Here is a 26,512-nt window from a genome sequence, read left to right on the forward strand (position 1 = left end):
GCAGGGACTGAATTGGAGAAGAGCGGAGAATGACTAAATTGGAGCAACTTACGGAGAGGCAGAACCATGAGCTTTTTCATACTCAGAAACCCTCAAGTTCATATTTGGTAGAGGAAGTGAGGAACATGACCAGAAGATTCTGGTGAGGAGAGACGAGAGAGGGGTGAGTGTGAGGCATGACTTGAGTTGTGGTGAGTGGTGTGGCGCATAGTTACTGGGTTAGGATCTTAGGGTTTTTTGACAAAGGAGGGACTTGGCTAAGCAGCACAGGAAAAGAAGTGAGGAGCAAAGGGGGGGTGGGGGGTTAGGGTTTTTTTTTAGTTCGTTTAAGTTTAGTGTGGGGCGGGCGGGAGGAGTACCTGGGGTTTTAAAAATCCTAAATCCACAACCTGCCCCCACAATTTTACAAGAATTTGACCTCTACCCCCAATTTTCAAGCCAAAAACCGGTCTTGCTGGCCGGGCCGGGTTGGGTTTTGCCCACCCCTAATTTTTCATTTTATTTAGACCTAAAACTATGGCATGCACATGGCTCCACCCATGCATGCTTGTAATGTGCTCTACACATTACCGCATTATTATGTACGATCTTCTCAATTTTTCATTCTTTTTAAAGGTCCAATGGGCACATAAATGGACCATATAACGAGTATTTTGCATTCTCATCAAACAATGGTGTCAAAGACGGTGAAAGTGGGCCTTAGAGCAATGTTAGCAGCTTGACAAATACTACTATAGTAAACTGAAAATAATGCTCATAACCACTCTAATTATGTTATGATAGTGCTCATAATAGTTTGCTTGTTTGTTTTGTGTAATTCGTGTAGATTGCATCAGATTTAACAAATATACATTTCCTTCCATGAAACATCCTTAGCTCAGTTGCTGGAAGTCATTAATTATACATCACCATCTAAAATGAATGCATTTTGAGGTGGTTGAAAATTTCCTACAAATTAGTTTGTAGGAAATGTCCTATAAACCAGCTTTTAATAGAGACATGTCCCTTGAAATGCTTTTTTTAATAGCTTAATACCTGTACCACTTCTGAGCACAATACTTGTAGTCCAAAATCAAGCCACACGTCCTAATCAAAACAAAGAAATTTACCAAAGGTAGCACCAAATTGGGACGAGAAAGCATGTCTAAATAGAACATATTTTAACTTTACAAATTTGTAATTGAAACACAGAACAACAAGATGGTTCATAGGGTGGTACATATATTGCACAAGAACATACTCCATAGAAACGAATGGGTCTCAAAATCTACAAAGCAATAACAAAGGGCAGCGGTAAATCAATACACACATTATAACTGACCTTGGTATGGGTATAACACCATCTTTGCCAACTCTTATTAATGGTTTCTCCTTGAAGAGGCTCAGTCCAACAATACCATCAAATAGAGCTCAAGAAGACGCAGTGTTGGGAGATTTAGTAGGGTTAAATGCAGCCTGCTCGGCACAAGAGACCGCCTCACTGGGACCTGCCTGCTCTCGGCTGAGTCCCATGAGGTCAAGGTAATATAGGTAATGGGAAATGATTGTGTTCATAGAATCATCATCACCCTTGCCACAAAGGAAATCGCCGTAGAGAATGTTCATTGTGGTACCAAAACCAGGAACACGCTTAGACAAAGTGTCATTCTTAGTAGGCTTCCAGTTGCCAACAAAGGCATCATGGGCTGAAGGCTGTGACTTCTTGATTGGGGTAACCCACCTCCAAATTGCAGCCTGGAAAGCAAGGGTAGCATTCTGCTCAATGTATTCTGGATGGTTCAACAGATCTACTTTCAAAGCCTCTCCTGTTGCACCGTAGTTGTAGTTCCTGTGGTAACAACATCAATGCCAGATACTTAATAATGTGATCAATTATTATAACTATTATTACTTTTTCTAGGAGTTAGTCCATATATCCATGCAAAAAAGGCAGGCAAAAAAGAACAAATTACGAACTATGAGTGAAATGAAACATCATCTTTGACCTATAAAACAATTCTAACCACTGTATGAGCCAGTTATCTAGTAAAAGATGCTTCATTTCATCAGTGAAGATGCTTAGTAAGGCAATCAACAAACTTATGTACAAGTAGTATACAATCATCAACATTTCATATTCAGTATTGCCTCTTCAACTGACTAAAATCTTTCACAACCATAAAAATTAAGTTAACATTAAAAGATTAAGGTAGAAAACAAATAAAACAGCTGGAAATGGAAGTGGGTTCTAAAATATACGTATACAGACCAGTAGATCGGCAAGGCACCGCGGCCATAGTATTCAGCTCCAGGAGTACAAGGGTAGGTGTATTTGTAGGTGTCGTCGCAGTACGTCTGGCTGGGACTCATTTCCCTGTTGTAGCAAAGACCCCAGGCCAAGGGTCCTCCTGTCGCCACTCCATAACCACCTGGTGATAGAACCCCCCAGTTATATTCACCATTTTTACCATAAATCAGATTATGTCAACACACAAAAAGACCCCAAGTAACTGACTTCCATTTCCTCCAATCCAATACAATCAAATCAAACACTCAGGTAATCAAATTCTAAGATTTCCTATCTATTAAGTAGATACCGACTTCCTCCAATTAATAAAAGGAAAACACATACATACAAACATAACAGACAGACATTCAGACAATCAAGTCAAACACCCTGGTAACCGAATCACCTCAAAACCCACTCTAAAATTTCTATCTATTAAGTCAACACAATTTCCTCCAACTGAAATAGGAAAAACAAATACAAACACATAAAGAGACAATGAAATCAAACACCCAGGTAACCGAATCCCCTCAAAACCCAATAGACTACGGTCCCAGTACTTACAAGGAAAAAAACACACACAAACACAGACAGATAGAGACAATCAAATCAAACACCCAGCTAACCGAATCACCTCAAAGCCCACTCTGGATTTGCACATCCAATTTCCTCCCATTAACTTAAGAAAAACACACACGCACACAGTCACACACCGAGACAGAAAGCCAAATCACACACCCAGGTAAGCAAATCCCCTCAAAAAACCCCCAATAGAATAAACAATAACAGTAAGAGTAATAGTAAAAGTACGTACAAGAGGTCTTGGCGCCGACATGGCCGAGGAACGCGGCGATCTCCATCATCTGCATGTGCTTGCCTCCGGTCGTCCCGAAGCCGAGGGGCTCGTAGAGGGCGGCGGCGGTGATGAAGGACTGGTAGTCCCAGAAGCCGGCGGCCTGTGCCACGGGCGAGTTCCTCTTGGAGAAGAGGTTCTCGAACTGGTACGTCTGGAAGAAGTCGGTGATGGTATCGTTGCAACAGTATATGGACCACCCCTTGCACTCCCAACCCTTGTCGCACATCTTCTTTCCCCTCACCGTCTTCACCTTCGTCACCGTGTCCGCATCACATTCCACCACACTCGCCACCACAAGCAAAACCAACCCCACAATTGCCACAATGCCCTTCCCCTCCATCTTCACCATCACCAGTTGATTCGCAATGCCAGGAAGGAAGGAAGGAAGGAGAATAGTCGGTGTTGGGTGGAAGGTCTCTTTCTCTTCTTCTTTTCTAAAGAAATGAGTGGACCAAGGTAGTGCTTAAATCATCTGCAAGTTTCGGGATTGGACGGTGGATCTTTGGGAGAAGTTGTTCGGGGTTTAAGACAGATCACCAGGCTGGAATGACTTGAACCTCACCCACCAAACTATTCCAATTTCCACCGACAAAACCAGGTTAAGTTTCCAGTTGGGCCTTCGGCTAATCCACTTTTGGGCCCATCAATTGATATCAAAACGAGTTTGTTAATATGCAGTGAAAAATGATAGATTCTTAAATTATCGCGTTTTGGCTGTTTCTAGGTATCGAAACGCTTCAAAAAGTTATATATTTAAAATGTTGCATGTTAATCGAAACAACGAGAAATAATTTTCTTTTCAAAATGCTTTTTCTTTATTTTTGTAAAAACGCTTCTTATTCGGAAAACCAAATGATATTTTTTTGCTTAATTTTTTGGGTTAAATACCCCAGAAGCACTTGAGTTTTACGTGTTTTTAAATTTAGTACCTCAGTTTCATTTCGTATCACAGGTAGTACTTGAATTTGAAAGAAAAAAACCCTAGGTAGTACCTGTCAGATTTCTTGTGAAAATTTCAACGTCTCGCCACGTGTCAACTGCTGAAGTTGACACGTGGCACCACATAAAAAAAAAAAATTTAAAAAAATGTTTAAAATTAAAAAAATGAAAAAAAAAGAGGGGTGGCTGAGCCACCCCCTTGGCCGGTCTGGCCGGTCTGGGGTGGCCGAACCACCCCCTAGGGCCAAAACCCTTCAAATTTTTTTTTTTTTAATTTTTTTTTTTCAACTGTGGGGTGGCCGAACCACCCCCTATGGGGTGGTTCGGCCACCCCAGACCGGCCAGACCGGCCAAGGGGGTGTCTGGGCCACCTCCTTGGCCAAAATGGGGGTGGCCGGCCACCCCCATGGTGGCCAAGGGGGGTGGCTCAGCCACCCCTCTTTTTTTTTTTTCTTTTTTTTTTTTTTTTTAATTTTTTTAATTTTAATCATTTTTTTAATTTTTTAATTTTTAATTTTTAATTTTTTTTTTTTTGGTTCCACGTGTCAACCTCAGCGGTTGACACATGGCGAGAAGTTGAAATTTGGACGAGAAATCTAACAGGTACTACCTAGAGCTTTTTTCTTTCAAATTCATGTACTACCTGTGATACGAAATGAAACTGAGGTACTAAATTTAAAAACACGTAAAACTCAGGTACCTCTGGGGTATTTAACCCTAATTTTTTTTTACAACATAAAGAACAAAAATCTGATGAAAATATACTCAATTTTCAATTGTAACATGCCACCTTTTTAATAGGTGATGTTTTCCAATCGTTTCAACGCCTAGAAACAACTTAAATTTCATAATTTGAAAATCTATTATTTCTTTTATAATTGTAAGGAATTTTGATCCGAAAAGATCAATCCAAAATGAAAAATTGGTCCATATGCTCTACATCTTAACAAAATCAATGCAAGTGGTTTTAGATTGTCACGTGTCAATATATTATTAGTGCTGAGATGTCCTAAGTGGTCATGTAACATTAATTTCAATTAAAAATAGAATTTATTGTATAAAATTCAAACTACAAGGATTGATTGATTATAAGGATGCAAATCACAAAGACTAATTTTTCATGTTTCCTTTTTTTTTTTCAAAGAGGGAAAGGGGAAATGATTCTATTTTTCCTTAATATGTAGCTTTGTTGTATTCTATTTGGTGCTAGCATATTTATGCATTTAAAAGTCACACCGACAGCAGGCAGGACCCTTCCAAAACAAATATATATATATATATATATATATATATATATATATATATATATATATATATATATATATATATGTGGATTATTGTAAAATTATTTTGATGGTGCAAAAGTTCTTGTTGATATTAAATAATATTAATTTGAAAAATAAACACAAAGATAAATAGAATGTAAATAACTAAAATTAGAGCAAATCTCACAATACTATAAAATCACATAGGCCATCTCCAGCAGGAGAGCTACTTTAACCAATAAGTTAAATTTGGCTTCTTTCTTTCTTTCTTTCTTTCTTTCTTTTTTTTTTTTTTTTTTTTTTTTTTTTTTTTTTTTTCTTCTTCTTCTCTTCTAGCAGAGTAGCTATTCTAACTTTTTTGCTAACTTCATGAAAATACTGTTCACATATCTACTATTTTTTTTTTTTCCTTCCCTCTTTCTCTTACTCCTCTCTCACCCTCTCTCTCGCCCACCGGAGAAGACGAGTTCCGACGCCGACGCCGATGTCGCTCCTCTGAATAGGCACCAATCTCCTCTCTCTGCGCCGACGCCGAGATCCGACCGATCCTCCCAAAGCTCCGGCGCCGAACGAGGCCGTCCTTGACGATCCAGATGTCGACGCCGTCTACGTGCCCCTGCCCACCGACCTCCACGTACGCTGGGCCATTCTCGTTGCCCAGAAGAAGCAACGCCTGCTGCTCGAGAAGCCACCATCGATCGCACCGATTCTGGGTCTTGGGTGTGGGTGGGCAAGTGGAGGTAGAAGTTGAGGGATTTAAGGAAGGCTCAGTAAATGCAGACGTGGAGGCCATAGATGAGCTCATCCTCGTCGACACCAAGCCTGACAAGCTTCGCGGCGAGATGCTCGACCTCCAGCACACCTTTGCCTTCCTCCCCCACACCAAAATCCACGCCTCCATCAACTACGCCGTCACCGTCGGATCCGATCTCTGCATCGTCACTGCCGGAGATGGGTTGGGGATGGGGGTTGGAGGAGAGTGGAGAGTGAGAGGGAGAAGTGAAAAAAAGTAAGAAATAAAGAAAAAGATTAAAAAAACAATATTTTAAGAAAATGAAGAGTGAAATAGAGATTATTGTTGGAGTGTTTTTAAGATAGCCAGTGGTTAAAGTAGAGATTGGTACTTTTTGAGTAGCTATTTTAATTCCAACTGCTAGAGATGGCCTAAGAGGGTCGACTTTAGAACATCTCCATAAAATATGGTCATTTTACCTACTCAAAAATACAATTTTTCCTATTTTACTTGCTTTTCACTATACACTCTAAGAGAACATCTATTCATCTCTTTATTTTTTATTTTTTATTTTTTTATTTTAAATATTTTTTTTTATTTTATTTTTTTATCCCTATCCTTTCCTCCACCTCTCTCGTCTCAAGGTGGAATCGTGCAAGGTGCTACACTAACTTTTATATATGAAAGTTTACTATAGCAAATTTTAACAAAATTTTATTTTGAAGGGTCTGCTGGAGTTAAAAAAATGCTTATAATAGCTAAAACTAACTAATATGGGACTTTTAAAAGAACTGTTGGAGATGCTCTTAAAGGTTAATTTTGTGCTTATTGAAATATTCAACTCAATAAAATCAGGTTTCTTGACACGTAGTTTCTTCAGATTAAAATATAGCGTCTACCTTACTTAAAGATGCACGTTCAAGTAAAGAGGCCAAATAACAACCCTTCAATCTTTCCTTGTGAATAATAATCTCATAATTTTTTTATGGTGCCAAAGGATGAGTAATGGAAGCATATAAAGTATATGCCACTAATGCTCTTTGGCGAACCTCTTTGGCTCTTTCTATACACGTGAATAGTAGCTGCTTTGTTTTTTAGAGCGATAAAACGTTAGAATATCAAGGTATGTTGATGACCATAATTAAAAGAAAAAAAAATGGCTAAAAAAATAAATAAAATTGTTTGTAACACAGACTACAACATATATATATCTCAACATATATAACAGAGCCACCATAATGGTGGTATGCTAGTATTAGACATCAAAATTGGAGGCTGAATGGTCACTCGGGACTCGGGAACAACAAAAACTACTTGTTTTCTATCGTCGAAATAAAATTAAATGAGTCAAACTTGAACATTCAATACTCAGTTCGGTTTGGCTCGATTACGGCCCTACTCGGGAGCAACAAAAACTACTTGTTTTCCAACATTGCGGCCACTGAAAATTCCTACGAGAGCTGCAGGGCCGCTCTCGAGGCCTTCAGCTACGTCTTCCGCGTACACTATTTTCCTTTCCCTTATGTAAGGCAGCACAAGGTCTAAGAACTTGGGAAATAGGTGATAGTAATCATACACAGTAAATCCTTCCATTCGGACGCGCTTGTATACAAGCGTCAACAAATTTCTGATGCCTTCACCCTGATCAAGATTGTACTGTGAGATCATTCCGGCTGTAGCAATGCGGCCGCGGAGTCTCATGTTGAGAAGCACTGCATCAAGCATTTTGCCTCCAACATTCTCAAAGTAGATGTCAATGCCTTGAGGGAAATACCTAACACCATTTGGAACAACATCAATGTCTCTCAGTTCTACTCATACATGGCAAACATTAATGTCTGCTGACTTTCATTTCCTTAATTTTATGCAACCAGCTGCCTTGTCATCATTTATGAGTACTCTAGTTAATGCAGCATGGCAATATTTCATCTATTACTTGTATGCATATTGTGCACTGACCTTTTTAGAGCTGCATCCAAGTCATGCTCTTCCTTATAATTGAAAGCCTCATCGAATCCAAACTCGTTCTTTAGTAGATCAACCTTGTTCAACACAAAAGAAGGACATCAGTTGATGTTTCATGTTAACAATGGACCTGCTCAACAAGGATATCCCAAAAGAAAAAAGATAGAAAAAAATGAAGCAAAAATTTTAGTAACCAGAATGGCCATCCTGTCAGTGTTGTCTGTGGGAAGTTTATAGAATTATTCATCTGTGATCATTGTTTATTGACATGCCTCAAGTTTCACATCTCCTGCTTTAAAACAGAGGTTTAGGCATGCATGCAGCAAAAGAGATTGGGTCCGAAAGGGTAATTTAAAGCTTAATGTCTTTGAAATTTTATGTGAATTTGTGATTACTGTGAAATGTCTAACCAGAGGCAAAGAAATTACATGCCATTCAGGGATAAAGAAATAATTTACAATTATTATATACTAAAACGACCAGGTTGTGTCTCAAAGAACAGCAAAATATTATTGGTTTCAGTAATCAAGCAAAGAATAGCTTGTACTTTTCCAATTTTTTTTTTTCTTTTTTATTATACACAAAAAGAAGCCGATTACAGGCAATACCTTTTCTTTGCTTCCAGCACTTCCAACGACATAACAACCCATCAGTTTAGCAAATTGCCCAACGATCTGACCAACTGCGCCAAATGCTGATGAGACAAAGACATATTCTCCTTTCTTAGGAGAACAAAGTTCATAGAAGCCCGCATAAGCAGTCATACCAGGCATACCTATGCACAAAAAGAACATGCAGTTTTTGAATATTAATTAAATGATTAACAAGTTGAAGTTATGAGATAAATGATGATTTAAGATGGTTTCAGAGCAAAAGTTTTGACTTGTCAGCTAAATTTGATGATTGCAATTATCTTAGTGTGGCATATACACACACAAAAGGAAAAATAACTCTCAACTTCACTTGTCCAAATTTTTAGTGCTGTAAATACTTGATCATTAAACTGGCAATATGTCCCTATGATATCTCTGTTTCCAATCGTGTAAAGACTACTCATATTGTGGCCAAAAGACTGGTTTCATCAACAATATATCCATTAACTCTTTAATTGAGAGTTTCGTTGGTTGAGACATGCCAATCCTATGAAAGATTATGCAGTAAAACCAGTAATTTTCTTCTGAAATCCAAATTGATCTAAAAAACTTCATCCAATTGTTAGCAAACGACTTAATTACCAAGAAGTCCAGTATAGAAGGAAAGGGGCACATCAGTATGCTGGATTTTGAAGAGGATTTCTGTCATTGTGATGAGGCTGTATTCTTCCCATTTGGTTACCCCCCAAACCAAGTCTCCTTTCTTGAACTCGGGGTGCCCGGAATCCAAAACTTTCGCCACTCCATACCCAACTATTGGCTGCATGTTTCACCACCAAAATAATATGTCAATTAAACCAAGCAAAAGAGCAGCAACTACGAGTGAAAGGAAGGAAAATATTCTATATATGAAAGAGAAAGAGAGAGATAGAAAGAGAAGCCCAAGTGATCAGAGCTTACTGAATCAGGGACAAAGGAATAAAAAAGGCGATCTTGGACTTTTGCCTTGATGCCTCGCATGTAGGGATCGCAGGACAAGTAAAGGTTCTTCACCAGAACTGCATTTGAGCCCTCTGGTACCTTCAGGCGCACGGTAGCAGTGCTCAAGTACATGTCTGATTCTTTGGGATTGCCATCTATGTAGTCTCTAGCCAGCACCTGTTTGTTCCTCACTTCTCCACCATCATGATCACCCGCCATAATTACCAATCTTCTCTCTCTCTCTCTTTTCTACAACCTCTTGCAGCGCAGCATATATACGAATGGTTCTTTTTTTATAGGCAGGTTCATCAATGAGATATTCAAACGTATGTGAGTTTTCTTCCTGATGAAAGAAACACAGATGGGACACTAAAATAATTTGAAAAATAAAGTCTCATCTATTAAAAAATAAATGTATAAATGATGGGGTTTCGCAATTTTTTAGATCCATTGTTAACTTTAAACAGGAAAGATTGTTTGGAATATAGAAATGGCATATTATCTCATCACCGGGAAATCGCCAAAACGGATAATATATCACTACCACAGCCGCCGGTGAGACTAATTAAGTTGAGAAGTCGTGGAAGATTTGTACAGGTAGAGGCGTCAGAGCTCATAACTTCATCGTATGTTTGAATACTTCGTTTGATGAGATCACGAGGGTGAGGTAGGTGGGACAAGTGTAAACGTATAAGACAAAGTGCGAACATATAGATCCAATGGTGGAAATAAAGTTCATCTTTTGACAATTTTTCTTTTTGGTTAATTATTACACTTTGTCCTTGTTGATTACCATCTTATTTGCACTTATACTGCTAAATTTTTGACATGGCGTGAGAGTTCACGTGGTACTGTCACGTTAGTCACAATCTCATTAGCGTCGGATTACTAGCGGCAAGATCATTAGCAGCGGTGATGGCAGGATTAGAAAAGTGAAAAGGAGAGAAGAAAGCAGAGGGCAGGAGATGAAAATCTACACTTGCGGGAGAGCTTGTCTCTCTAGGTTTTCTAGACAGAAAATAGTTTTTTTTTTTTTTAGAAAATTCAGTCATTAATATTTTTGCAAATTTCGTTAAATCCTAACCAATGCTTAAATCATTGTAATTTTTTTTTTTTTTTAAAAAAAATGAGGGGTATTTTAAAAATTTTGACACCCTTCAGTTTGGATTTAACTAAAAATTCTAATATATAGGAGAAATTGAAAAAAATAAAAAGATTGATACACTAAATTAACACTTTTTAAAGTTTATGAGTATAAATACAAAAGTGATAAAAGATAAGAGGGCGGTACATAAGTTTTCTTAGTTTTTTATTTTATTTTATTTTATTTTTATTTTTATTTTTATTATTATTTGGGAAGAATCATATTTAACCCCTAAGTTTTCATTTGATTTGAGGGTTAAATACAATTTACCTCCCCAAAGTTGTCACCCATTTTCAATTCGGTTATAAAAAGTTTAAAAATTTGCAATATGCCCCTCAAGTTTCAAAATTTTCAATTTAGCCATTTCGTCTGGGTTGACCAGCAAACCAGACAGAATTTTGTCTACGTAGGTGTCACGTGACTTCTTTTTATGCAAATTTGTCCATTTTACCCTCACTCCAAAATGATGTCGTTTTGCCCTTTAGGAGATGAACTGAAAATTTTAGAAACTTTGTAGGGGCAAATTACAAATTTTTAAAAATATTTGTTTTTTTTTTTTTTTTTTTTTTTTTTTAAAAAAAAATAAAAATAAAAAGGGGTGGCTAATTGGTAGCCACCCCAAAGGTCTCTAGGTGTGGCCCGAAGGCTACCCCCAACCCCCGGAGGCTGCGACGAAAGGTCGTTGCCGAGGGTGGCCTGAATGCCTTTGGGGGTGGCTAGGCCACTCCTAAAAAGATGGCTGCCGGTTTAGTATTTCTCTCTCTCTCTCTCTCTCTCTCTCTCTCTCTCTCTTAATATATATATATATATATATATATATATATATATATATATATATATATATATATATATATATATATATATATATATTTGTTTTATTTATTTTTATTAGATTTTATAATTTTTTTATTTTATTTTAATGGACATGTGTTGGCTTTTGATCTATTGGGTATGACGTGATGGACTAAAAGACAAAATGAAGTCGTTTTGGAGTGAGAGTAAAACGGATAAATTTGCATAAAAAAGTCATGTGGTCAAAATTCTGTTTGCTTTGACGGTTAAACCAAACGGAATAACTAAGTTGAAAATTTTGGAAACTTGAGAGGTACATTGCAAATTTTTAAACTTTGGTAACCAAGTTGAAAATGGGTAACAACTTCGGGAGAGGGGGAGATGAATTGTATTTAACCCTTGATTTGAATTTAGTTCTTCGGTTTTCAATTTTAAGAATAAGGTCCTTAAGTTTTACTCAAATTTTATATTGGTTTCTTTGTCAGCACTTTACTGTCAAAATTAACGATTTTCTATTTATACATATATCTCATTTCTCGCTCTTTCTTGGTGCCCCTTAAACCTTTTCTGGGTATTATAGATTTTAGCCTTTTTCTGGGCTTTACATTTGCCCATTTATTATTTCCTTCTTTGTTTTGTTTTATAATTAAGCTTCACTTTTTAGTCACATATTATATCTTGGTTTAAGGTAGGTTCTAAGCGATTCCCAAAAGAGAGCAATCTACGATCAATATGGTGAAGAAGGGCTCAAAGGCCAAGTGCCACCACCTCAACCTGATGCTGGGGGACCTGGTGGGGCCTCCTTCTTCCAAACTGGGGATGGCCCAACAGTTTTCAGGTTCAACCCCAGAAATGCAGATGACATTTTCTCTGAGTTTTTCGAGCCCGGCCACTTGGAGGAATGGGAAGCAGTGGTAGTGGAATTAATAAGGAGTAGTTCATTTGGGGATGATATGTTTACTTCATTTGGGGAGGGCAGGCCTACGAGTCAGGGTCCGCGAAAGGCTCCTCCTATTGAAAATACGCTGCCTTGTAGTTGTAGCTTCGAGGAGCTACATAATTAAGGGAACTACCAAAAGGAGGAAGATCGATCTCAAGGCAAAAAAATGTTAGCTAGACAAGTCAATGCAAGTCACTCTCTCTCTCTCTCACAAACATTAATTAAGGAAGAGGTTCCAATCCAAGCAAGTTCTTCCAATTGTCCACGATAGAAGCTCATCTAAAACAAAAAGAAATATTCTCATTAATTGGGGCATTTTCTTATCCGAACATGAAACTATATATTGAGTTAAATTGCATGCATATATACGCATGCAAACGCCAAATTATTTATTAAGCATAAGACATCTTATTCATATGTACGTATATATAGACGTACATATATATATATGGTACAAAGCTTTCCTTATAGCTAGGCATGACTATGATCATGAACATATATAGTACATTAATGGATGGTTGCATCATTCAGGAGCAACCGCAACCAGTTGTTTTCCAAAGTTGCGACCAGTGAAAAGTCCAACCAGGGCAGCCGGACCACTCTCAAGGCCTTGAGCTATGTCTTCCACATACACTATCTTCTTTTGTCTGATGTACGGCAGAACAAGGTCCAAGAACTTGGGATACAGGTGATAGTAATTGCGATGCGTGTATCCCTGCATGCGGATCCACTTAAATCCAATTTCCATCAAATTTTTTATGCCTTCGGGCTCGTGAAGGTTGTACTGTGAGATCATTCCACACACAGCAATGCGGCCATAGTGCCTCATGTTGAGAAGCACCGCGTCAAGCAATTTGCCCCCAACATGCTCAAAGTAAACGTCAATGCCATGAGGGAAACACCTGCTCGTGATCACAAACAAAATTTAGTATTAATATTGCACGATCATTTTTCTTTAATTACTGCTTGAAATGTGTTATAATACAGACCTTTTCAAAGCTGCATTCAAATCATGCTCTTCCTTGTAATTGAAAGCCTCATCGAACCCAAGCTTATTCTTCAATAGATCCACCTAATATTTTAGAAGAAAAGATTAGATTTCATTATTTGAAGAATAGGCACTTGTATGATACATTTCAAATTGCAATCATTGAGCACCATATATATATACCTTTTCTTTGCTTCCGGCGCTTCCAACAACATAGCAACCCGTCAACTTCGCGAATTGTCCAATAAGTTGACCAACTGCCCCAGATGCTGCTGAAATGAAGACATATTCTCCTTTCTTAGGAGCGGCAACCTCGTAGAACCCAGCATACGCAGTCATGCCCGCCATACCTATGGGGAAAAGAATCCATAGATTCGCACATGTACATCAGTCATGAGCTCGTGTCGCACAAAAAATTATTTTCAATATATTCTAAACTTGATCAAACGAGCTTACCGAGGATTCCAGTATAGTAAGAAAGTGGTACATCATCAGTGTGCTTGATTTTAATGAGGCCTTCAGTTTTGGTGATTAGGCTGTACTCTTCCCATCCTGTCATCCCCCAAACCAAGTCCCCTGCCTTAAACTCTGGATGCCCGGAATCCAAAACTTTACCCACGCCATAACCGAATATTGGCTGCAAGTTTTCGCCAAAAATGGTAAGAATATATATCAGTTTGTGTGCTAGCAGACCATTGCAAACCAAAAATGCAAGCTAAATGGGATTTTTTTAGATTGACTTACAGAGCCAGGGGTGTAGTAATTGTACCCGTCAGGACCTTCAACATCCCTCATGAAGAATTGCATGAGAGGATCGCAGGACAAGTAGACGTTCTTCACCAAAACTGCCTTTGAGCCTTGAGGAACCTTCAACTTTATGGTAGCAGTGGTCAGGTACATGTCCGATTCCTTGGGAAAACCGGCGACGTAGTCCCTGAATATCACCTGCTTGTTGCTCACTTCGTCTCCAACTCTCGCCATTGCGGAACTCTCCTCTCCTCTTCAAGAATTCTATGGGAGACTATTTGAAGAAAGAATGAGATATTTGATATTGGTTTGATCTTTGGTGAAGAGCCTCATGGAACAATCATGCATGTATATATAGATACATACATCACAAGGAAATTAATTAATTGACACAGATTGACAGACATACACAGCAAAGTTCAATTCAATATCGAATATCTCAAATTGATTTTCATATATGTCTGCTTACGTGCCGCAGCAAATTAAAGCAGTATTCCTCACGTAACTGCTTACGCAGATCAGGTCATCTGATCCTCTACCTCTCTCTCTCTCTCTCTCTGTCCTTTGAAGTTGTGAAGAACAGTGGCTCCAACCAGTAAAAGCTTAACACGAGGCACTCTACACCCGAAACATGAGGCTGCGCGCTGAGTTTTGGGCAGTTTGGACAAAATCAATATTAGCCAAAATAAGTTTGTTTTTTATGGAGACTTTTTGTTGAATGAATAATGAATTTATTATAATTGAACTTGTGATGATCATTATAGACGAATCTATATTTGAACAAGATATTACTTTTAATCTTTGTACGATGAACTTGTTTAGTCTAAATTTTCCATCAACACCTTCTTTCTCTTACATTATCCGTACATAACAATTATCTTTGAACTTCTAAATTATATTCGGTTGCCATAATTAAAAAAAAAAAAAAAAAATATCGAACTCTTTCTTCATAAATTATCATTAACAACATAATTCTCAGATTCGAATCCAACGGCCGGCCCCATTTTTATTTTTTAATTTTGTTTTGAATTCTTCTAAGTTCTAAGCTTCTTGATTATCAATTAAAGACTAAAGATCGAATAGAAAAGAATATATATATATATAAATATATGACTTGGTCTTTTCTTTGTAAGCTTCTAGGTTTTAAGCAAGCTTCTTGAGATATCAAGCTGGCCTTAGAGAGAGAAAAAAGAAAGAAGAAAGAAGATAGGTGTTCGAGGAGGAGGGAGGCTTGGCCAATGGTGCTTCCCTCCTGGTCCTTCTAGGGCTATGGAGGTTTTTTTGTTTTCCCTCTGACTTAGATCCAGTAGAGCTTTTGTTCTCCTAATTTTTCTAGGGATATGGAGCTTTTGTTCTCCTAATCCTTCTAAGGCTATGGAGCTTTGTGTTTTTCTTGTTTTTGGTTTCTTTAGGCAAGAAGGTTAATGCAAGACTTCTTGTAGGGAAGCGGCCCCTTCGTTTGTGTCGCCGACGAAAGTTTGGCTAAGCTTTCTTCTTCTATATCTACTTTTGAGGCCAGATCTATGTTTTTCCGCCGGTTCTTGCAAGACACGCACAATTTCTCTTTCGACGCCGACTTGTGTTAGGTGCTTTCTGTAGTTTTTTTCTCTGTTTTTTTAGAGTAGTTTTTTAAAGTATGTCTGTAAAATTTGCAGATTTTACTAGACTTTTTATGGTTTATTAGCTAGATCAATCATCTTTTCTTTGTTAGGGGTGCTTTATTGTTAAAGAGTGGCTCAAACATATGTCTTTATAATATTTGTTTATTTACAAGCAGCATTCAAGTTAGATTTTTTTGGCTTAGTGTGTAGGGTGTCGATGTGTCTTTATTCACTATATTTGTCTTTGGGTCTCTTCAAATTAATGCATGGTAGCTCTAATTATTTTGTTTAAAAAAAGGAAAAAGAAAAAAGCAAGCTTCTTGAGAGTTCTATTCTATCTATGAATAAAAGACTAATGACGGAATAAAAAAAAGGCTAAAAATCTCCTCACCTCACACCCTAGCTTAGACCGTAAGAGAAGACCTAGTCATATTATTTTTTTCTTTTCTTTAAAGTTTCAATTCTTTCTTTATCTCTTTTACTCTTTGATTATTTGACCTTATCTTTTTATCTTTTAGATTTTCACTCTCTGTTTTCACAATCATCACGCCTCACGAAAAAAAAAATGAAACACAAAGACAGCAAAAAATAATAATAAAAAAAAATTAAAAAAAAAAAATGGTGCCTTTCTCTTCTCAGCTCTCAATCCCTACTTGGCCATTCCCACCTTCAGACCTTCTTCTCCTTCTCTTATTGACCGGCTGCTATTTCTTTCAAAAAAAAACTCTAAATTTCAAAGCATAAATCATATTAGGGTCTAAAGCCAGAGCAGAGAACTCCCAGTCCATTGATGTCGTGGTGCGTAAACGGCTAACAGTGGATCGATATGTTGAAAGATTGACAAAACGACATATCGTTGTCTTTCCAATGCTTTTATCATAATCTCAATTCTCTCACCTCTCGGTATTTTCACAATCACAAATTAATGTTCTCTTCTTCTTCTTTTTTGGGTATGAGTGAAATCGAGAGAAATTTGAGAGCGGTTGAAAAAGCAAATTTTGCTCCTTTCTGTTGTGCACTGTGCGTGCTTTGATTACAGTTTGTAGCTGTGTTAGAGAGAATTGAAGGAACGTTTATTTTTATTTTTTATTGTTTGTAAAGTTTCAGTGCAGCCTATGTTCGTGTTGTGAGGGCCACATCTTTTTTTTTTTAAAAAAAATTGACATGGTAGTAGACTTGTAGTCTAGTAGAGTACCAGCCTTGTTTGGTTCATGAAAGGGGTATTTTATTAAGAAAAAAAGAAAGTTATCACCAAAAATGAAGGAATGTAGAATGAAATACTTATTCATATTCTTTAGTTTTGGTGACAAACGATATGACCTATTCTTTTTTTTTGAAGAGAAGATATGAGCAACTTAGAATTGAATCAAAATTACTAAAAAAATCTCACATAATTTTATATTTTTTTGAAACAATTTTTTTTTTTTTTTTTAAAAGAAAAAACAAGCGAAAAAACTTTTAATTGTTGTGGGTGGTTGGCCACCCTCAAAAAAACCTGGGGGTGATGTAGCTACCTCCGAAAGATTTTGAGGGTTGCAGACCATCCTCAGGTTGTGCTATGGGTGGCTGACCACTCACAACAATTCAACGTTTTAAATTTTTTTAAGGGTCGAAGGCGTATAATAAAAAAGTTGATGACTTAAATTTTAAGTTTATGACAACAAACCTTTATTGTTTATGATTGAAATTTGAAAACCATAATTTACCTTATTTATATATTCGTCTATTCTCCAATACTACATTTAACCAATTTAGTAAACTAATTTTAATCAGTAATTAAGCAACCTTAAAGAGAATTTACATAATTTGTTAATAAGTGGGTGGTCATTTGTCAGTAGACAGTAATCATTAGGTCTTAGATGATGGGGTTTCGCAGTTAATTATTAAGATCCATTGTTAACTTTAAACAGGAAAGCTTGTCGGGAATATAGAAATGGCATATTATCTCATCACCGGGAAATCGTCAAAAAGAACAATATATGATTGGCACAGCCGCCGGTGACGGTGAGACAAAGTTGAGAAGTCGTAGAAGATTTGTACAGTTGGTAGAGGTGTCAGAGCTCACGAGGGCGAGGTAGGTGGGACAATTTTACACGAATAAGACAAATTGAACATATAGATCCAATTAACGGTGGAAATAAAGTTTATCTTTTTGACAATTTTTCTTTTTGGTTAATTACACTTTGTCCTAATTGATTACCATTAATTTGCACTCGTGCACCATTAAAATTTTGACACGACGTGATAGTTCATGTGGTACTGTTACGTCAATCACAATCTCATTAGGACCGTATTATTAGCGGCCAAATTATAATTAGCAGCATTGATAATAGGATTAGAAAGGGGAACGGGGCAAAGGCTCCCACTTTGGGGATGGGGAAGGCGCACAACGGACACTGCAAAAAACTTTGACTTTTGTCACTGAGTTTTAGTGACCTTTCAAGATGTCTGAAAGGACACTATTGTTTAGTAATCTTTGATTAGTGGTATTTCTAGAAAGTCAATAATCAGGGAGTTAGTAATTTGAATTTAGTGACGTGTCACTTATTGACACCCCATTAATTAGTGACGTGTCAGAACGACACGCCACTATATAGTGGCGTGTCATCCAGTGACAAGCCATTAATTAAGGTAATTTTTTTTTGAAAAAAATGCTACAATCCATCTATTAAAGAGTCTGCATTCTCCAATCCATTCTATTACATTTTCATCAATCTATGATCAACATAATCACAACAAGCCTACATTTTTATCGATAATCAACTATCATAACTATTAAAAAATAAAAACCAAAGTTTCTACAATCTATTACATTTCCCTATATCCATGATCAACATAATCACAAAATTTGCATTTTAATCAAAGATCAACATTCACAAACATATATATATATATATATATATATATATATATATATATATATATATATATATATATATATATATATATATATATATATATATATATATATATATTCATAACAATTAAAACAAAAGTTTCAACAAACAAACTATACAATCACTTTCTGTCAAGTGGTTCATAACAAATTATATAGATTACAATAAAGGAACAAAATAACTCTAAATGTTACCCAATATTAGTTGTCAGCAAGATTTTCATGATCGGGTAACTGCACAACATTTTCCGCAGCAGCTGCGAGTAATAAAACAAACATAATTAACAAACAATATGATCGACTCATATCAAGTCCTAAGCATTGAGTAACACGTGAATTTAAACAAACGTAACCATACTAAGAAAAAAAAAACAATAATTATTACCCGATCCGCTATCAACAGACGATTATCATTAGAGACTCCAGGCACGGATAATGGCTGGCACTATAATGACTCTATTTGGCTAAAACGGGACATAATCTGAGACTGTGCTGCCAACACCTCATCCATTTGTGCCTTGTGTAGGGCTCGCTCACTCTCAAGTGCTTTCTCGATCTCAGCAGTGGCCATTTCTTGCGAGAAGATGGGTTGCCCTTGATTCTGTGATCGTGGTTGTGAGAGTATATGGTATGTGCGTATGGACCCCCGCATAAGCCAAATATTTGGCCCAACCTGCATACTCCAGCTTATTGCCGAGCATTTGGGCATACACGTCATCGATCATGTGTCCAGCGTATCATTCCTTGTGTCACGCTTGACGACTTACAAGGACAGTAAATATTTCCATTGGGGATCCGACAGTTACTAACTGCGAAGTCAACAAACGATCTACACCCATCTCTGTATTCCCTCGTACTCCTAGACTTTGTCATCGAAGTCTTGTCCATCTTTTTCTCTACGTAGAATACAAAATAGTAACAAATGAACATACTAAATTTATTAGACTTCATACTAAGTTTTAAAATTTGAACATTTCAATGACAAAGGAAGCTCAGTTTACAAGATAAAAGTTAATGTTGTTCTCGGTCAATTTTATGGGAAACGTTAAAAAAAAAAAAATGGAAAAGTTTAAACACTAGAAGGCAGAGATAAAATTGGTCAATTTTAGGGGATTATAGGAAAAAACACAAAGATGAAACATAGGTACGTAGTGGAGTCGGGGCACTTCAACCCTAATTTAATAACTTCAAATTAAATTAACTTAACTTTTTTTAAAAACTATTCTCACTAAATCTCTGCCTACTCCTTTTCTCATCTTCGCTTTCTAAAATCACGTTCTTTCTTTGCTCTTTCATATTTTATTTTCTAAAATCTCCCAAATCTTTTTTTTTTTGTTGTTGTTTGATTTTTACAATTTTGTTTACAAAGGAAGTTTTTTTTTATCTCGGCCTTATAAGTCCTTTTTCTTCGTGATTGTTCAATACATTTTTTACTTGGTGGTGGCCAACCATGGACCCTTCAATTCATATTTGCTCCTATTTCGAAAAGTGAAAGAAACGAAAGGACTATAGGAAGAAAGGAAGCATTTCTCATTTTTTTTTAAACCTTAAAAAGCTTATTATAAATAAGTACAATGACATTGGCTAATTTTATATTTTTCCCTTTATTTTTTAAAGCAGGAAAAGGAAATTTTAACCCATTTTTCTAAATCCTATAGTCCCCACCAACAAGACAAGAGTCTTGTATGCATACACAATTCACACCAAGGCCAAGAAAATGGAAAGAAGTCTATGAGATCCCCCATCCCCATCCCTCCCCAAAAAAAGTAAAAGAAGTCCATCACATTTTGGTAATTGCACATCCCCATGACAATATTAATATACAATCTCAAGATTTGGTAAAAAAAAAAAAAAAAAAGAGGTAAAAATAGTTTCTATTCAGCTCCCTTCTGTTTGTTTTTTGAACTCTCAAGGAAACAGAATTTACATTATAATTTACGGAGACAAGTTTGGGAGCAAGGATGAGATGAGACCAAAATCATAACAAGTTTTATGAAGCAAGAAAAGTAATACCAAAATCAAAACCAAACAGATAAACCCTTCTTTGGGCTTTTTATGATCAAGCTATAGTAATTTCTTTAATTACTGCTTGAAATGTGTTATAATACAGACCTTTTCGAAGCTGCATTCAAATCAAGCTCTTCCTTGTAATTGAAAGCCTCATCGAACCCAAGCTTATTCTTCAATAGATCCACCTAATATTTTAGAAGAAAAGATGAGATTTCATTATTTGAAGAATAGGCACTTGTATGATACATTTCAAATTGCAATCATTGAGCACCATATATATATACCTTTTCTTTGCTTCCGGCGCTTCCAAACAACATAGCAACCCGTCAACTTCGCGAATTGTGCAATAAGTTGACCAACTGCCCCATATGCTGCTGCAACGAAGACATATTCTCCTTTCTTAGGAGTGGCAACCTCGTAGAACCCCGCATACGCAGTCATGCCCGGCATACCTATGGGGAAAACAATCCATAGATTCGCACATGCACATCAGTCATCAGCTCGTGTCGCACACAAAATATTTTCAATATTTTTTAAACTTGATCAAACGAGCGTACCGAGTATTCCAGTATAGTAGGAAAGAGGTACATCATTAATGTGCTTGACTTTAATGAGGCCTTCAGTTTTGGTGATTAGGCTGTACTCTTCCCAACCTGTCATCCCCCAAACTAAGTCCCCTGCCTTAAACTCTGGATGCCCGGAATACAAAACTTTACCCACGCCATACCCGAATATTGGCTGCATGTTTTCACCAAAATGGTGAATCTATATCAGTTTGTGTGCGAGCAGACCATTGCAAACCAAAAATGCAAGCTAAATGGGATTTGTTTAGATTGACTTACAGAGCCAGGAGTGTAGTATTCGTGCCCATCAAGACGTTCAACATCCCTCATGGAGAATAACATGGTAGGATCGCAGGACAAGTAATGGTTCTTCACTAAAACTGCCTTTGAGCCTTGAGGAACCTCCAACTTTATAGAAGCAGTGGTCAGGTACATGTCCGATTCCTTGGGAAAACCGGTGACGTAGTCTTTGAATATCACCTGTTTGTTGCTCACTTTGTCTCCAACTCTTGCCATTGCTGAGCTCTCTTCTTCTCTTCAAGAATACTATGGGAGATAAATTGAAAAAAGAAAGAGATATTTGATATTTGTTTGATCTTTGGTGAAGAACCTCTTAGAACAATCATGCATGTATTGTTGGCGTGAGTTGTCATGGAAAGATCTTTACATATAAGGATCGATACTTTACATATAAGGATTGATCCCTGCAATCCTTTATTCTTTCCATGTTTGTAGTATAGCTTAATATAGGAAGCTGTTAGGTTATATATACATGTCTCGAGTTGTATCAAAGAGATATATGAGAAATAGTGAAGTTTCTATCCTATGAATTCTAACATGGTATCAAAGCGTGTTCTAATCCAACCCTACTCCCAATCCATGAACCTGCCGCTGCCGATTTCTTCTCCATAACCATTACTCCAATTCCTCTGTTTCTGACGTACCCGAAATAATGAGCACCTCTAACCAAACCAATGAACCTCAAACATCAATCCTCACCGAACTCACCACTTGAATGAACGAAGCTTTGACCAAAGCTTCAACCCCAACCCAAATGACCGACAATACAGCAGCTCCTATCGGCATCAAGTTGGATGGCTCCAATTATGCTCTATGGTCCCAGGTGGTTGAGATGTATATCTCGGGCAAGGACAAGCTAGGCTACATCATTGGCGACATCCATCAACCTCCACAAACGAACCCATCCTTTCGAAAATGGCGCACAGACAATGCCATTGTCAAAGGCTGGCTTATAAACTCAATGGATCCATCACTGATCGGGAATTTCATCAGGTTTCCAACGGCAAAATTGGTGTGGGACTCCATTGCGACAACATACTTTGATGGTAGTGATACCTCTCAAGTATATGACCTCCGGAGACGTGTGACCCGTCTGAAGCAAGCAGGTGGCTCACTGGAAAAATACTTTACTGATCTACAGGGTTTATGGCGTGAGATCAATTTCTGCCGCCCAAACCCGATGGAGTGTGTGGCTGATATTCAGCACTACAATACCATGATTCAAGAAGACCGGGTGTATATTTTTTTGGATGGCTTAGATGGTCAGCTGGACAACATTCACGGGGATATTCTGTAGATGAAGCCGTTTCCAACCGTTGAGCAGGCGTATGCTCATGTCCGCCGGGAAGTTGTCCGACAGGTAGTGATGATATCTGGTGACTCCATCGACAACCCAAGAGTAGTCCTCGCTTCAAAAAGCTTTAGACCCGGACAATCCTCTTCAACCAAGACGCTGTCTCTCGGCAATGGGAAACCCGGCCCTGTGTCCCAACCATATTCTTCCTCTGATGGGCTCAAGTGCTCACACTGCGGCAATCTGAAGCATACACGAGACAAGTGCTTTAAACTCCACGGGTATCCTGACTGGTGGAATGAACTCCAGGCTCGAAAACGTCATGATACTCCGGGATCCAATGTTGGGAATGGCCATGCTGCGGTAGCTACTGCAGAGGCACCGCATCTCTCCCTCTCTTCCCCTGCCGAGACCTCCAAAGAAGCTACACCACCCACGGATTCAGGTAACCTTGGCAGTGCTCCATGCAGCTCCTCTCAAGGTGAGAACAGGAGATCATGGGTGGTTGACTCAGGGGCATCCGACCATATGACTTTTGATGACAAAGATTTTGCTCAATAATCTCAACCCCAGCGAACGTGTGTTGCAAATGCAAATGGGGTTCTTTCCCGGGTTACAAGGGTGGGCACAGTCAACCTTTCCCCTACTTTATCATTAACCCACTGCTTGCTTGTTCCCTCTCTATCACACAAGTTATTATCTGTGGGCCAGGTTACTGCGGCTCTGAATCGTGTTGTACTTATGTACTCTACCTTTTGTTTACTACATGATATTTTTACCAAGGAGATAATTGGGCGTGGTGCTAAACGGGGGAGGGGGGGGGGGGCTATACTACGTGGATGACTTCAGCATGGGCCGGGTATACCACGTGCATCATCCTGTTGACAATAAAGAAAGGCAGATTTGGATGTGGCATCGTCGGTTAGGGTACCCATCCTTTGGTTATATGAAGTATTTGTTTCCTAGTTTATTTACCAATAAGTCAATGATTGACCTCACATGTGACACATGTATTCTTGCTAAGAGCCATCGAACTACTTACCATTTGAGTATGAATAAAAGTCATGTTCCGTTTGCGTTGATTCATTCTGATGTTTGGGGTCTTTCCCCAGTTTCTATAGTTTCTGGTATTCGGTGGTTTGTCATATTTATTGATGATTGTACTCGTATGACTTGGCTGTATTTACTGAAAATAAATCTGACGTACTGAGTGTGTTTCAGTCCTTTCATACTATGGTCCAAACCCAATTCTCTGCTAAAACTCAGATTCTTCGCTTAGATAATGGTGGGGAATATATAAATCAATAGTTTCAGGCTTATATTCAGAGTCATGGCCTTATACATGAAACCTCTTGTCCCCATACTCAGCAGAACGAGGTAGCCGAGAGAAAAAACCGTCATATTCTTGAGACTGCTCGGGCTCTACTACTTGGAGCTCATATGCCTAGTCGATATTGGACCGATGCCATAGCCACATTGGTGCATCTCCTAAATCGGATGCCATACAGAGTGTTGGACTTTACTACCCCCCTACATACTCTATCGACTTATTTTCCCTTGCCCACCATGCTTATGATTCCTCCTAGGCTGTTTGGGTGTGTGGCCTTTGTCCACCTTCCCAAACATCAACGCTCGAAGCTGGACCGCTGTGCTATCCGCTGTATTTTCTTGGGTTATGCCATACATCAAAAGGGATACCGCTGCTAAGATCGGGTCCAAAACCGGACCTATGTGACCATGGATGTTACTTTTCTGGAGACGGAACCATTCTTCCCCTCTCCCGTTCCCACTTCTCCTCATCAGGGGGAGATTCAGGGTGACAAGCCGAATTGGTTGAAGTTCGACTGGCCAGGGTTTATTAAGGCTAATGTACAAGTGAATGAGGAAGTGAATGAAGAACCACATATTGGGTCCGACAGCGAAGAACCACATATCGGGTCCGACATGTCTAGAGCTAATGAAGATATCCCCCCTCGCACTCCAGTACCGGCAGACCCATCTCCTGAGAATATTCCTGAGGTAAATTCCTCCACTATGCCTATAAAATCTGAAAAATTAAATGGACTTCTAATTTATACAAGTGTGTGTGAACAGTGTGCAACAAAATATTAAATGCGGAATTAAAGGAGACAAATATTTTGTTGACGAAATAGAAACTCAATTAAGAGAAAAACCACTTTGGGGCAGCCAAACCCAGGGTATCCACTATTCAGAAGACAAAGCTAGTTACAAAGTAGTAGCACTCACATACCCCTAATGCAGTGGTCGTACCTTGAACTCTAACGTATAAGCCAACAGGAACGCCTCCAAACCAGGTCTCCTACCTAAAGGGGTCTACAATGGAATCATTTACCTTAGGGCCAACCCCTAAGATAGACTTCACAACTGATCAAATCACACACTAGTAAAAGCTAGAGAACTAGCAGATCTTCAATATCTCCCTAAACACCTTTCTAAGTTGTAAGGAATTCACCACCGAATTCTGTGTCAAATGCATGCCTCAAGCCTCTTGTTTATAGGCTTTAGAAGACCTAAAACAGGTCAGAATTGAAGTCTGTGGCACGCGCGTATGGACGGGAGCCTTGGCTGTCTGGACGGGCAACTTTTTCCCTGTCTGAAAAGTAATTCTAGAATTTTTGCACAGCCGTCCAGACGCTTGATGTTCCCCTTTCGGATGGTTCTAATGGCCGTCTAGACTATCAGTTTACATCATTTTTTGTTAGCTTTCCAACGACGCCAATTTCGTCCCAATCTGATATTTGAGTAAAACGTTATGACCAAAATACCAGAAGGTGTCTAGACGTCTTGACCGAGTGTCCGGACGGTCAACTGCAACCGCCTTTCCAAAGTAGCACTGAAAGCTTCCATATTAAGGCCGTGTTCGGATGGTGTTGCCCTAGCGTCCGGACGATTGCACTTTGGCTGCACGTAATTACCATAATAAGGCTTTGAGTGTCCGGACTCTGAAGGCTGATGTCCAGACGGTTGAACTAGTGCACGCAATTTCCATATATGATGCTTGATCATCCAAACCATGAAGACTGACGTCCGGACAGTTGAACTTTGTATGCACGACTTGCCTTATGGAGGACATTGTCCGGACGAGATCACACATCGTCCGGACGGTTGTAGCCGTCTTCCCATAACTGTGTCTTGAGGCAGAAACCCTAATGCTTGTCAAACACTGAATGGCGTCCGGACGGTATAGCCACGTCGTGCAGAAGGATTCACTGGAACACTGGGATCTACTCGAACTTTGAAGAGTGTCCGGAAGATTTTCCATTAAGTCCGGACGGATACAACCTTGAACTGTTCGAAGCTCCTAGACATTGATGGGCGTCCGGACGGAAAGTTCTCGTCGTCCGAACAGATGTTGCTGACTGAAGAGCGTCCGGACGGAATACCACGTCGTCCGAACGGCTAACAGGAAACCAAAATAAACTTCCTTGAAAAATTCACAAAATCTTCTTGAAGAACATAGCTGAAGAGTAGACTCTAGATCAAGCAGCATCCCTGTGAAAGCAGCAACATATTACATAGAAGTGATTTTGTCCAACAAAATGCTGCTAACACAAAAACTAACAAACTCCCCCTTTGGCCATTCTGGGACAAAAATCACTAAACCAGTAAAAAATACAT

The 26,512-nt window shown here is 38.5% G+C and overlaps 4 protein-coding genes and 1 pseudogene across 4 annotated transcripts; 1 reads left to right on the forward strand and 4 right to left on the reverse strand.

Moving 5' to 3' along the window:
• Positions 1 to 1,125: 1,125 nt before the first annotated feature.
• Positions 1,126 to 3,558, reverse strand: LOC133875790 (chitinase-like protein 1). Its single transcript, XM_062314030.1, has 3 exons — positions 3,081 to 3,558; positions 2,249 to 2,408; positions 1,126 to 1,828 (listed from the first exon to the last, which is right to left on the reverse strand). The coding sequence occupies exons 1-3, from the start codon at positions 3,469 to 3,471 to the stop codon at positions 1,411 to 1,413; spliced, it is 969 nt and encodes a 322-aa protein (XP_062170014.1). The 5' UTR covers positions 3,472 to 3,558; the 3' UTR covers positions 1,126 to 1,410.
• A 3,642-nt stretch (positions 3,559 to 7,200) lies between these two features.
• LOC133858624 (2-alkenal reductase (NADP(+)-dependent)-like) lies at positions 7,201 to 10,068 on the reverse strand. Its single transcript, XM_062294096.1, has 5 exons — positions 9,578 to 10,068; positions 9,260 to 9,437; positions 8,633 to 8,799; positions 8,019 to 8,101; positions 7,201 to 7,833 (listed from the first exon to the last, which is right to left on the reverse strand). The coding sequence occupies exons 1-5, from the start codon at positions 9,815 to 9,817 to the stop codon at positions 7,455 to 7,457; spliced, it is 1,047 nt and encodes a 348-aa protein (XP_062150080.1). The 5' UTR covers positions 9,818 to 10,068; the 3' UTR covers positions 7,201 to 7,454.
• A 1,409-nt stretch (positions 10,069 to 11,477) lies between these two features.
• LOC133881411 (uncharacterized) lies at positions 11,478 to 12,598 on the forward strand. Its single transcript, XM_062320373.1, has 2 exons — positions 11,478 to 11,492; positions 12,227 to 12,598. The coding sequence occupies exons 1-2, from the start codon at positions 11,478 to 11,480 to the stop codon at positions 12,596 to 12,598; spliced, it is 387 nt and encodes a 128-aa protein (XP_062176357.1).
• A 219-nt stretch (positions 12,599 to 12,817) lies between these two features.
• On the reverse strand, positions 12,818 to 14,607 carry LOC133875802 (2-alkenal reductase (NADP(+)-dependent)-like). Its single transcript, XM_062314039.1, has 5 exons — positions 14,207 to 14,607; positions 13,919 to 14,099; positions 13,646 to 13,812; positions 13,464 to 13,546; positions 12,818 to 13,376 (listed from the first exon to the last, which is right to left on the reverse strand). Exons 1-5 carry the CDS (start codon positions 14,441 to 14,443, stop codon positions 12,998 to 13,000), a joined length of 1,047 nt encoding a protein of 348 aa, XP_062170023.1. The 5' UTR covers positions 14,444 to 14,607; the 3' UTR covers positions 12,818 to 12,997.
• A 6,198-nt stretch (positions 14,608 to 20,805) lies between these two features.
• Positions 20,806 to 21,795, reverse strand: LOC133881503 (2-alkenal reductase (NADP(+)-dependent)-like; annotated as a pseudogene).
• Between the last annotated feature and the right edge of the window lie 4,717 nt (positions 21,796 to 26,512).

Source organism: Alnus glutinosa, chromosome 1, assembly GCF_958979055.1.
Source record: "Alnus glutinosa chromosome 1, dhAlnGlut1.1, whole genome shotgun sequence".
In the NCBI taxonomy this organism is placed as follows: Eukaryota; Viridiplantae; Streptophyta; class Magnoliopsida; order Fagales; family Betulaceae; genus Alnus; species Alnus glutinosa.

Excerpts from the sequence above, each read along its gene's own strand:
- LOC133875790 (XM_062314030.1), bottom strand. The coding sequence starts at position 3,471 with ATGGTGAAGATGGAGGGGAAGGGCATTGTGGCAATTGTGGGGTTGGTT. Across the intron at positions 2,409-3,080 it reads TGTCGGCGCCAAGACCTCTT|GTGGTTATGGAGTGGCGACA; the intron begins GTACGTACTTTT and ends TTCTATCACCAG. Across the intron at positions 1,829-2,248 it reads GGTGCCTTGCCGATCTACTG|GAACTACAACTACGGTGCAA; the intron begins GTCTGTATACGT and ends TTGTTACCACAG.
- LOC133858624 (XM_062294096.1), bottom strand. The coding sequence starts at position 9,817 with ATGGCGGGTGATCATGATGGTGGAGAAGTGAGGAACAAACAGGTGCTG. Across the intron at positions 8,800-9,259 it reads CTTCTATACTGGACTTCTTG|GTATGCCTGGTATGACTGCT; the intron begins GTAATTAAGTCG and ends TTTTGTGCATAG. Across the intron at positions 8,102-8,632 it reads GTGCTGGAAGCAAAGAAAAG|GTTGATCTACTAAAGAACGA; the intron begins GTATTGCCTGTA and ends GTGTTGAACAAG.
- LOC133875802 (XM_062314039.1), bottom strand. The coding sequence starts at position 14,443 with ATGGCGAGAGTTGGAGACGAAGTGAGCAACAAGCAGGTGATATTCAGG. Across the intron at positions 14,100-14,206 it reads ATTACTACACCCCTGGCTCT|CCAATATTCGGTTATGGCGT; the intron begins GTAAGTCAATCT and ends GAAAACTTGCAG. Across the intron at positions 13,377-13,463 it reads TTGAATGCAGCTTTGAAAAG|GTGTTTCCCTCATGGCATTG; the intron begins GTCTGTATTATA and ends GATCACGAGCAG.